This window comes from Hevea brasiliensis, unplaced genomic scaffold (genome assembly GCF_030052815.1).
Source record: "Hevea brasiliensis isolate MT/VB/25A 57/8 unplaced genomic scaffold, ASM3005281v1 Scaf146, whole genome shotgun sequence".
NCBI lineage: Eukaryota > Viridiplantae > Streptophyta > Magnoliopsida > Malpighiales > Euphorbiaceae > Hevea > Hevea brasiliensis.
Genome location: NW_026614637.1, coordinates 114,969 through 127,238, shown reverse-complemented (window position 1 = coordinate 127,238; position 12,270 = coordinate 114,969). Strand labels below are relative to the sequence as shown.

Genomic DNA, 12,270 nt, shown 5'->3' with positions numbered 1-12,270 from the left:
GGGACTCAGCGTCCTCGCTGAGGTTTGCCCCACCATCGTTCAAGGTTGCACGCGGAGCAGCTCTGATACCACAAATGTAACGGCCCGGCCCACTAGTGATATTGTTCGCTCTGGACCGAAGCCCTCACGGTTTTAAAACGCGTCAATAGGGGTTACGAACTATCAACTTATGAACCCAGCATCTCTCTCGTGTTTTGTCGATGTGGGATTTGCCTAGGGTGTTACAATCCACCCCCCTTATGGGACTCAGCGTCCTCGCTGAGGTTTGTCCCACCATCGTTCAAGTTTGCACGCGGAGCGGCTCTGATACCACAAATGTAACGGCTCGGCCCACTAGTGATATTGTCCGCTCTGGGCTGAAGCCCTCACGGTTTTAAAACGCGTCAATAGGGGTTACGAACTATCAACTTATGAACCCAGCATCTCTCCCGTGTTTTGTCGATGTGGGATTTGCCTAGGGTGTTACAATACAATCCACCCCCCTTATGGGACTCAGCGTCTCGGCGAGGTTTGCCCCACCATCGCTCAATGTTGCACGCGAGCGACTCGATACCACAAATGTAACGGCCCGACCCACTAGTGATATTGTCCGCCTGGACCAAGCCCTCACGGTTTTAAAACGCGTCAATAGGGTTACGAACTATCAACTTATGAACCCAAAGATCTCTCCCGTGTTTTGTCAATGTGGGATTTGCCTAGAGTGTTACAATCCACCCCCCTTATGGGACTCAGCGTCCTCGCTGAGGTTTGCCCCACCATCGTTCAAGGTTGCACGCGGAGCGGCTCTGATACCACAAATGTAACGGCTCGGCCCACTAGTGATATTGTCCGCTCTGGGCTGAAGCCCTCACGGTTTTAAAACGCGTCAATAGGGGTTACGAACTATCAACTTATGAACCCAGCATCTCTCCCATGTTTTGTCAATGTGGGATTTACCTAGGGTGTTACAATCCATCCCCCTTATGGGACTCAGCGTGCTCGCGAGATTTGTCCCACCATCATTCAAGATTGTAACCAAAGCGGCTCTGATACCACAAATGTAATGGCCCGGCCCACTAGTGATATTGTCCGCTCTGGGCCGAAGCCCTCACGGTTTTAAAACGCGTCACTAGGGGTTACGAACCACCAACTTATAAACCCAGCATCTCTCCCGTATTTTGCCGATGTGGGATTTGCCTAGGGTGTTACAATCCACCCCCCTTATGGGGCTCGGCCCACTAGTGATATTGTCCGCTCTGGGCTGAAGCCCTCACGGTTTTAAAACACGTCAATAGGGGTTACGAACTATCAACTTATGAACCCAGCATCTCTCCCGTGTTTTGTCGATGTGGGATTTGCCTAGGGTATTACAATCCACCCCCCTTATGGGACTCAGCGTCCTCGCTGAGGTTTGCCCCACCATCGTTCAAGGTTGCACGCGGAGCGGCTCTGATACCACAAATATAACGGCCCGACCCACTAGTGATATTGTCCGCTCTGGGCCGAAGCCCTCACGGTTTTAAAACGCGTCAATAGGGGTTACGAACTATCAACTTATGAACCCAGCATCTCTCCCGTATTTTGTCGATGTGGGATTTGCCTAGGGTGTTATAGCCAAAGGTATGGTGGTCAAGTATAATGAAGGGAGCTAGTGTAAAGGATGGCTAAATCAATGGTGGACTTAAGCTATATGGTGGACGGCCATGGGAGAACTTGGGAGAGCTTGGGTTCGGCTGGTTCTCCACATGAGGTTGAAGATGAATTTTTAACATTCCAAGTGTCCCTTTAGGTGTCCAAAGGCTGAAGTTAGTAGAGCACTATTAAAACATATAAGGGTTATTTATTTAAAGTTTCCAATTTTTGCAATTTGGCCACCACACTTTCACTATTTACATAATATATCTCATTTTAATTTTTCATGACATTTTCTAAGTGTAATATCATTTATTTTTAATGGACATTTAGGTCAAAAGGCAACTCGGGATGTCAAATGACCACAATGCCTCTATTCGGATTGCATTCCCAATTTTTCGGTAACACCGAGTTTTGTCATTTTCTCGATTTCTCGTTTTTCTTTGTACTAATTAATTAATTTTTCTTTGATATTTCTAATGATATTTATACTTCAATAAGTCTTTAATTATGTCTTGAAACTAAATTCCGAGGGTTCCACTGATCAATTCGGCTATTACTGTAGTAACTTCCCGTCAGTCACCCATCGCATTGATCTTGCTCGTTTAACTTAGTTTCATTTCATTGCTATTATTTTTCCTTTGTTTTTCTTGTATTTTCTTTTCTTGTATTTCATTATTTTATGTCTCCTCACTAACAATTAAATGTAGCTCTAGGCATCCTAGCTGTCCTGGCCACTTAATACATAGAGGAGCAATCATGGTGTTGTGTGTTTTAGAAAGCATAGTGGAACCAGTTGCCTACATGAAATAGAAAATGGCACCTCTTGTCTAACAAGCATGATTAAAGGCGACTAATTAAAATTATTACAATGGGACCACGAGAATGATTAAAATGAGTAGGTTTCTCTCTCCCATTCAGTTCGCTTTTGGCCATTGCCCCTCTGTTTCTATTCTCTAAACGAAGGCCAACTCCAATCTAAGCATCCATGTCAATCCAAACAGACCTAGCGGTGCAAAATTGAAGAAAATAAATTAAATAAATAAGAAAATTTACTATTTAGTATCTACATTTCAATAAAACAATTTTGGTCTTTGTATTTTGAAAAATATACTATTTAATTTTTGTATTTTACTTCCGTCAAATTATTTAATCAATTCGTCAATTTTTTTTATTATTCATGCTATTTAAACTACTATTTAGTCCCTTTATTTTAAGGAAACTAATTAGTTGATACATATATTTTGAAAAATATTAATATTTAATCCCTCTATTTTAGTGAAACTAATTAGTTGATTCATATATTTTAAAAAATATAATATTTTGAAAAATATATTATTAGATAAAAATAGAAATTTTACTATTTGAAGACTAAAATTTACTTTTTTTTGAAAATTTTTAATTTCTTGAACATTATTATTGTGTTTTTTTTACTAGAAAATAATTTTCTTTAATTACTTTTAAATTTAAGGAAATTGATTAATTTTTTTGTTAAACAGTTTGTACCATTTTTATTCATAGATAAAAACAAAGAGATAATGAGGGGGAAAATGATGTTGACGTAGATGAGAAAAAACATAAGAGAGAGAAATAAGAAAAGGTAAGAGAGAAATCAGTAGAAAATGATTAGAGTAGCTTTGGTATAAAAAATAATTATGAGAATAAATAGTTAACGGAGTTAAATTATATGATTAACTAATGTGTTTTTTCAAAACTATCTAATTAGTTTCACTAAAATAGAGAAATTAAATAGTAATTTGATTAATATTAATTAACAAATGAAGAGACTAAATAATTTAATGAAAATAAAATATAGAACTAAATACAATATTTTTCAAAATATAGAAATCAAATAATTAATTTCGTTAAATATATAAACAAATAATAATTTACCTAATAAATAAATTAAACAAAGACATCCCCAATTAAACTACAATTTTCTATTTAAGTCAAATAAATCTAATTTTTTGAATACTTTTTTTTTTTACTTTTAATGATAAAATATTAATAATTTTTTATTAAAATTATTATTAATAATTTAAAAATATAAATATTTAACTAAAATTTATTATTTTAATTTTTTTTAAATTAAGCTAATTAAATATAAACGGAAAATTAAAAATTAATTAAAAACCTTAAAAATAATTTATTTAAATTCAAAAGAAAAACAAGATAACTGACCTATTTCAAATTCAAGTCACGAGAAGGTCGTTCACCGTCCACCACGTCCACGCAAATTCAAAAGGTATGCTCACGTGGCGCACTATATATAAAACTCCCCCTTTCTGTCAGGCCCACACCCAAACCAGAGAAAAAAAAAAAAAAAAAGCCAAAATAGCTCCACTCATCATCTTTCTTCTCTGCTTCTTCTCTGTCTCACTCACTGCATGCCTTCTTCTCTTTTCTATTTTCCCTTCAAATTCAAATTCAAAATCTACTTCTTCATCACAACCCACAGATAGCAACCCTAACCTCTCTCAAATGGCTACCATGGTGACCTTGATCGGCCTCGTTAACAGAATACAGAGAGTATGTACTGTTCTCGGCGACTATGGCGAAAGTACTGCCTCCTCTTCTTTGCCTACTCTCTGGGAGTCTCTTCCTTCTGTTGTTGTCGTCGGCGGCCAAGTTCTCTCTCTTTCTTTAGCTTATTTTTGTGTTTAGGTCTTATTTTTTGGCTGGTTTAGAGTTTGAATCCTTATATAGTTATCTATATGTGGTTTGGTTAATGTAAATTCAATCACTGTGTCTGTTTGGCTATGCATATTTATGTATAAATATTTTTGTATTTCTTGAATGTGTAATTTGTGAGATTTGAATTATGGTGGCATTTGTATTGTGTGAATGCAGAGTTCTGGAAAGTCATCGGTGTTGGAGAGCATTGTGGGGAGAGATTTTCTTCCAAGGGGATCAGGTTAGTGTTTCTCTAATAAAACGCTTTCTTTTTTTTTTTTTAACTATTATTTTATTTTCGGTTTATGATTGGTTGCTGAGAACAACCGAGAAAAGTAAAGGAAAAGGGAGAAAAAGCGCTTTTTATATATATATATATATATATATATATATATATATATATATATATATATATATATATAATTATTTTATTTTAAGATTTAGATATTCAGTCACCTGTGAATGACTAACGTTATAGCGTGTAAGAAAAAGAGAAATTGGTCACTTAATTTGGTTTTTCTTATTTCATTTTTATTTTGAAGTTAAAATTATTTATCTTGGTTCCATTGTTAGGTGAAAATAGCTTAAAATGCTTCATTCTCTGTGATTTTTGTGCAAGTTTCAGGTATTGTGACAAGGCGGCCTTTAGTGTTGCAACTGCACAAGACAGAATCAGGGACACGGGAGCATGCAGAATTTCTTCACTTGCCAGGGAAAAGATTCACAGACTTCTGTATGTGATTCATTGTGCAAACATTTTTATTTTACTAATTATTTTGTTGTTTAGAAAGCTAAAAATTGCCACTACCTTCTATGCAAATATTTTTAGATTATATGCATTAGGAGCTTACTTAGAAGTGCTTACCGGGAAATTGCAATGGCCTAAGAAATTTCACTGTATACCTGGCTTTTTGAAGTCCCCCCTTATCTCTTGAAGTTATAAGAGTGCATTTGCTAGTGATTGACTGTCTTTTATTCTGATGCAGCCATGGTTCGAAAGGAAATTCAAGATGAAACTGATAAAATGACTGGCAAGTCAAAACAGATTTCTCCTGTTCCTATTCATCTCAGTATCTACTCTCCAAATGGTAGGAGAACTTACACTGCAAGCCTATTATAAATAGTGCAATTTGTTTTGAATAGATCATGATAGAAATATAACATTTTGTTTTCTCCCCTTCTCTCTCTCTCTCTCTCTCTCTCTCTCCTTTTATTATGCCCTTTTTTTGGCAGTTGTCGACTTGACATTGATAGATTTGCCCGGTTTAACAAAGGTTGCAGTAGGTATAGTTTCCCAGCCCTGCCACTGAGTCACTATTCTGTTCCTTTGTTAACCATAGATGTACTATAAGTATTTATTTCTTTCTTTGCGTGTTTAATTTATTAATAGGATATGTTTTTTATTTGCAGAGGGACAGCCAGAGAGCATAGTTAAGGACATTGAGAATATGGTTCGTTCATATGTTGAGAAGGTAACTGGAAAAATGATTTTTTAATAAATGCATTGATAAAAAAGTTGCTAAGCCCTGCTGCCCCATTTGCTAGAGTTGACAATAGAGATTCCATATCATGGTAAGAAAAAAGTTTAAGGCACAAGGGACTGTATGGTAATTGCTAAGGATTTAGAGAATAAACCTAGACTAGGAGCTTCAGTTGTTTACCTTTCCCCCCATAATGGCTGTTCTCTCTTAATCTATTTGGTGGAACTTTCAAAACAACTTTCTAGAAATAAATTCTCACATATTTACTGGAAGGTGTTTCAAATATGAAATAATGAGATGTTACCACCTTGCCAAGTAGTGGCTTCTTTTCCCCCTTTAATGGTTATTTACTTTGTTTTCCAATTAATAATCTTCCACTGACAGATGTGATCATCTTGACTAATATATTTCACTGTTTACAAAATTCAGTTCTTTAATGACTTAGAAATTTGATTCACTTTCTGCCATAGCTTCAGTGGTAAATCTCTGGGAGAGTTGGCCCGTGGTAGATTTTGCATTTTGAACATTTTCCACAGGAAAAGGATGGTCAAAACCCAAATTGTTGTTGAAATTACAATTCCTATAGTTCTGTATATACATTCATAAAATGCACAATTTGTTTTTCCTCTCTTTAGTTGATGAAATTATGATTAATGGGCTGCAGCCAAATTGCATTATTCTGGCTATAACTCCCGCCAATCAAGATATAGCAACATCTGATGCTATTAAACTCTCTAGGGAAGTTGATCCAACAGGTATTACTTTCTTGTTTCAATTTTTGTTTACAGCTCAATCTATTCGAGTATTCATCTTCCATAATTATTCTCTAGTTCTCTTTCTGAGTATAGATGTTTTCTTTTTCTTTGTAGGTGAAAGGACATTTGGTGTGTTGACAAAGCTTGACTTGATGGACAAAGGAACAAATGCTACAGATGTATGTTTTCTTTGTTTCTTGGAATCTTTAGCTAGATTGTGGATGATGCCTCTCAGATGTTCATACATTGCTACCTGTAGAATTCCAGATGGGGCGTAATTAAGGCATTCTGATTATTCTGTAATTTTAATTCCGATCCAACAAACACCTGATGTGTTTTTCCTCTTCCCTTATCCTTTACAAGCATGTAAATAGTGTTCTCTGAGTTTGATAATTAAAGAACTCTCTCTATCTTCTTTGCTTTAACTGTAGGTTCTTGAAGGAAGGGCTTATTCACTTCAACATCCTTGGGTTGGAATTGTGAACCGCTCGCAGGCTGATATCAATAAAAATGTAGACATGATAGCTGCTAGGCGACAGGAGTGTGAATTCTTTGCTACTAATCCTGATTATAGGCACTTAGCTGGCAGAATGGGTTCAGAATATCTTGCAAAACTTCTATCCAAGGTGTGTTGTTTTCCCCATCCCTTTTAAACCTGCATATATATCAATTTTTCTCAACTTATATTTCTTGCTTTTCCAGAAATTCAAAATATAGGTGCAAAAACTTTTCATGTCTAATACAATGATGACATTTTCAGCTTTTATTTTTTTCCCCTTATTTTTTCAATACAACTGATGACTAACTTTGCACCTCTAATCCAATGGTAAAAAGTTTTCCCAACTCTTTTTCACCACTAATGTATATAATTTGTTCTTCACTAACCATAATTTTTGTGGTTTCAGCATTTGGAGTCAGTAATTAAAGCCCGCATTCCTGGCATCATATCTTTAGTGAACAGAAGCATTGATGAACTTGAAGAGGAGTTGAACCATTTAGGTAGACCTGTCACTGTTGATGCTGGGGTAGGAGCTTATGCGTGTTGTTTATTGTTGATGGTTAGATGACAGTTGGGTTAATTTATCAAATGATACTTTTTTGGTGTATGCACATCAGGCCCAGTTATACACTATCCTGGAGTTATGTCGTGCGTTTGACCGGGTATTCAAAGAGCATTTGGATGGAGGGTACTGTGCAAAACTCTTTTTCTTTCTTCTTCTTCTTCTTCTTCTTTTTTTTTTTTTTTTTTTTTTTTTTTTTTTAAATGTTAACTGTCTCTAGCACCTATGTAAACAACTATTCTGAACTCCTATTTAAATCTCATCAACCATCAAATAAGCTAGTCCTGTGTTACATAGCAGAATCTCATAACACCATAATTAGAAGGAGAGAGAGAGAGAGAGAGAGAGAGAGAGAGAAAATAATTGTTGTATTATTGATTTGATGAATGCCTATCAATTACAATGCAAAGGGCTATTTATATCATCCATTAACTGCTTAGTCACAACATTCCCTACCTCTTGAAGTCATTCTTGTCCTCAATAATGAAGAAAGGAACTATGATCAGCAAAAACATATTGCAATTATAGACTACTTGCCACAATTAAGTCCTGTAGTGAATTGTAATGTTCAAAACTAATATATTGAAAATGGAATTTCTTTCCTCATATTTTCCTTTCTTTCTCTGCCTTCTCCATCTTTCAAATTCATCTTCTTTAAGAATTACAAATGCAGCTCCCTTTAAGTTTAATTTCTTCTTCAACCTTATTGATTTCTCCCGTTTATCCTCCATGGAAATTAGGAATACACAAGAACTGAACTTTTAATCATGGTCCTTTTGAATTGGTAAGACCAATTAATCCCCATTACACTAAGAAATTGTATTTTCCAGCAAGTTTTCCTGTGACGAGTAATTTTTCATGAACTGAAAAGGCAATTCAATAGCATCCAACTCCATTTCTCAAACTCCAGCAACAAGAACCTCATTCTTGTTGGTAAAGGCCATGACACAAATTTTGGACTTCCTTCACAACACAAAGTTTCGGAGATTCTGAATTTCTTTCTTCAAAATTCTGTTCGTGAATATCTTTAATCCCAGAATCAATGTAAATTGCTTCTTGGATTTAAGAAAACATTCCACAATCATCCTCAAAAAATTCCTTTGTTTCTTCCTCTATCTTTTGCTGAAACTTTCCTTGGTGATCTATCATGTCTTCATCAGCTCCAAGGGTTTTGGATTCTGCACCCAGAAATTCTTCAACAGTAGCAATATTATCAATATTGCTTTGATCTTTCATTTGTGGATTCGGCAGATCCTTTGGAACTAATAGCAAACCTCTACTTTCGGCTCCCTCGACTCCAATATCCTTAGTAAAGAACTCCTTGCCTTTTTCCTTTACCAATGTATTCATGAAAGATCTCAAATCCTCCCTTAATGCATTGTTGTCAATAGAGGCTCGATTCATTTTATCCACAGTACAGACCTCTTTCCCTTTCTCCTTTGCAAATGTATTCATGAAAGATCTTAAATCCTCCCTCAATGCATTGCTATCAACAGAGAATTGATCCAATTTCCCTTCCAGCACATTAAATCTTTCCTCTATTGAATTAAATTTTTCATCCACATTCTCCTGCATAACCCTTTTTCTTTCTTCCAATTCAGCAACCCTAACCAATTTGGAGCTAACTACCTCAAACCCCATAGACCTAGTCTTTATTGCGACAGTAATGCAGTGAAACCCAAGAACTTCAAGAACAGGGTTTTAGTGTAATCTAGACATTCAAGAACTTAAAGAAACAAAGAAAATCAAGGGCATATATTTGATTCTTGGAAAGCAGAAATTTTGGGAAGATTTAAAAAATTGAAGAAAATACGAATTCTCAGCAAAACCCTAATTTTAGTGTTTGTACATTAAAGAAAAGAACTGACGGGAAGAAGAAAGAAGGAAGAAGAAATAGAGGGAAGAAATAGAAGAAATTTTAGAGAAGGAAGAAGAAATAGAGGAAGAAAGGAAGAATTCTCTGAGAAAAAGGGATTAAGAATTAGAGAAAGGAAGAAGAAGAAGAAGAAGAGGAAGAAGAAGAAGAATAGAGAGAAGAAAGAGATCTCAGAGAAGAAGAAGGAGAATTAGAGGGAAGAAGAGAGGAAGAGGGAAGAACAGAAGGAACCTGGTATTTCGGAAGATTAATTTGCTATAGATGTTGCCCACTGATCTAACAGCTCTGATACCAATTTGTTACATAGTAGAATCTCAGAATACCATAACACCAGAATTAGAAGGAGAGAGAGAGAGAGAGAGAGAGAGAGAGAGAAGAATTAGAGAGAGAAAATAATTGTTTAATTAGTGATTTGATGAATGCCTATCAATTACAATGCAAAGGGCTATTTATATCATCCACTAACTGCTTAGTCATAACATCCTGATCAGTTTTATGCATAACAAAGCACATGCATACTCCCAAAAGGAATATTCTATTTGATTTATTTTTGAGCACTTGATATTGTATTTTGATTGGATGACTTCTTAGAACTGCTTAACAGTTATCAACCATAAGGAGATTCGGTTTTGATATCATGTCTCTATTTTCTTTGATATGTGCATGATAAGAAGAAGTCTGCCAGAACCTGTTACTTTATGTTTAATTCATTTGCTAAATCTCAGGCGACCTGGTGGGGATCGGATTTATGGAGTTTTTGACAACCAGCTCCCATCTGCTTTAAGGAAACTTCCATTGGACCGTCATTTGTCTCTGCAAAATATAAGGAAATTAGTTTCGGAGGCAGATGGATACCAACCTCATTTAATTGCACCAGAGCATGGTTATCGACGGCTCATTGATGGTGCAATTAATTACTTTCGAGGGCCAGCTGAAGCTTCTGTAGATGCTGTACGTCCTATGTTCAATTTTAATTTTAACTGTATTTTTGTTTGTGCTTACTTTTGTGAGTTTTGTCTGTTTATTTGTCCTTGAGATGTCTTCTGATCTGAAGGTGGTACTGGCCTCGAATTTCAATCTGAATGATGTTTGATGAAGGGTAGTATTTTCTAAAGTTGGAGCAAATTAAATTCTTTATATTTTTTAATCAAAGAGTCCTTAGCTATAACATATGACTAATATAAAACAAAGACTGTGAATCATAGGGTTATAGGATTTCTATTAGCCGTCTCACTCAACAATGTTCTGATTACTAAAATGCATACTAATAATTTTTGCATGGAGTTAATCTGGATTCAAATCTATTTTTACCAATATGAAAATAAACTCAAGTTTTTATTTCAAATTTCTGAACTTTGTGGTCATGTTATTGATTGCTAATTTGTTTTGCAGGTTCACTTTATTTTGAAAGAACTTGTAAGGAGGGCAATTGGTGAAACTCAGGTTTGGGATTTTGAAACCCTATTAGGTTCTTAGTAACAATAATCTAGTAACAAGAGATGGAAGTAAATTAACAATCAGGAAATCGGACAGGAGTTGAAGCGATTTCCAACTCTTCAAGCTGAAATAGCATCTGCTGCCAATGATGCACTGGAGAGATTCCGCGAAGATAGTAAGAAGACAACTCTAAGGTTGGTGGATATGGAATCCTCATACCTGACAGTAGATTTCTTCAGGAAACTGCCCATGGAGGTGGAGAAGGGTGGAAATCCAACTGCCACCAATGCAGATCGATACACAGAGGGCCACTTTCGGAGAATAGGATCGAATGTGTCCTCTTATGTTTTGATGGTGTCTGAGACCCTCAGGACCTCCATTCCCAAGGCTGTGGTTTATTGTCAAGTGAGGGAGGCCAAATGGTCCTTGCTGGATCACTTCTACACCCAATTAGGCAAAAAGGAGGTAAAGTGAAAACCCTTAGAAAAAAAAAATGAAAAAGAAAAAAATTGCACACCCATGAATCCTGTATGTAAGAGCATACAAATTAACTTGTGTATAAAATCTTATCAGATGCCAAAACATAATAGCTCATCTACAGCATATCATTTCCTAGACAATGTGATTCTTGGACCACTTTTAGTCCTAAACAACAGAAGTAATTTTGATGTATTTAATTTAACCTGATGGATCCATTCATATTTGGATTTGATGAAAATGTAATAATATACATTTTGCTTTTAACAACTCATTAGGTGTTTTGCTGATCCATTTCTGTCCTTTGTCCTGCAGGCCAAGCAACTTGCACAATTGCTGGATGAAGATCCTGCATTGATGGAAAGAAGGCAGAAATGTGCCAAAAGACTAGAGTTATACAAGTCTGCAAGAGATGAGATTGATTTGGTATCATGGGCTCGATGAGTTGTGATATAGTTGTTGATGGAGATATTGCTGAAAAGATAATATCTGCCAGGTTTGCTCAACTTGGAGCCAATCTTCTTTTTGTTTCCGCTAAACAATAATTTGTAGTTTTTTTTTTTTTGTGGGCTGTTGCATTGAATTGTAAGTTTGTCAGCTGCGCTTTTGTTTGTGGTTTGCCTTGTATATTGTTCTTGTAATCCATTTCCAGTTCACCTCTACACTGAATTTGGATACTGAATCAAAGGGCTAGAATTTAACTTAGAAAGTATTTTTATGCTTGATGTCCCCTTTTAAGAAATTTCAATATTACTGGAAAGAAAATTTAATATACGAAAATAATTAATTCGGGATTGAGATTATCTCACAATATATTTGTAAATAATTTCAATATATATATATATATATATCACATACAAGAGAAGAAAAGGGAAGAATAAGATAGCTGAGCCTAAGAA

General features: G+C 35.6%; 1 protein-coding gene across 1 annotated transcript; it reads left to right on the top strand.

The window, feature by feature from the left end:
• The first annotated feature begins 4,014 nt into the window (after nucleotides 1–4,014).
• LOC131176513 (phragmoplastin DRP1E-like) lies at nucleotides 4,015–12,033 on the top strand. Its single transcript, XM_058141559.1, has 15 exons — nucleotides 4,015–4,239; nucleotides 4,462–4,525; nucleotides 4,910–5,017; nucleotides 5,271–5,372; nucleotides 5,518–5,568; nucleotides 5,695–5,756; nucleotides 6,430–6,520; nucleotides 6,635–6,699; nucleotides 6,952–7,146; nucleotides 7,426–7,545; nucleotides 7,637–7,707; nucleotides 10,183–10,408; nucleotides 10,850–10,900; nucleotides 10,991–11,359; nucleotides 11,687–12,033. Exons 1-15 carry the CDS (start codon nucleotides 4,093–4,095, stop codon nucleotides 11,813–11,815), a joined length of 1,851 nt encoding a protein of 616 aa, XP_057997542.1. The 5' UTR covers nucleotides 4,015–4,092; the 3' UTR covers nucleotides 11,816–12,033.
• Nucleotides 12,034–12,270: the final 237 nt, after the last annotated feature.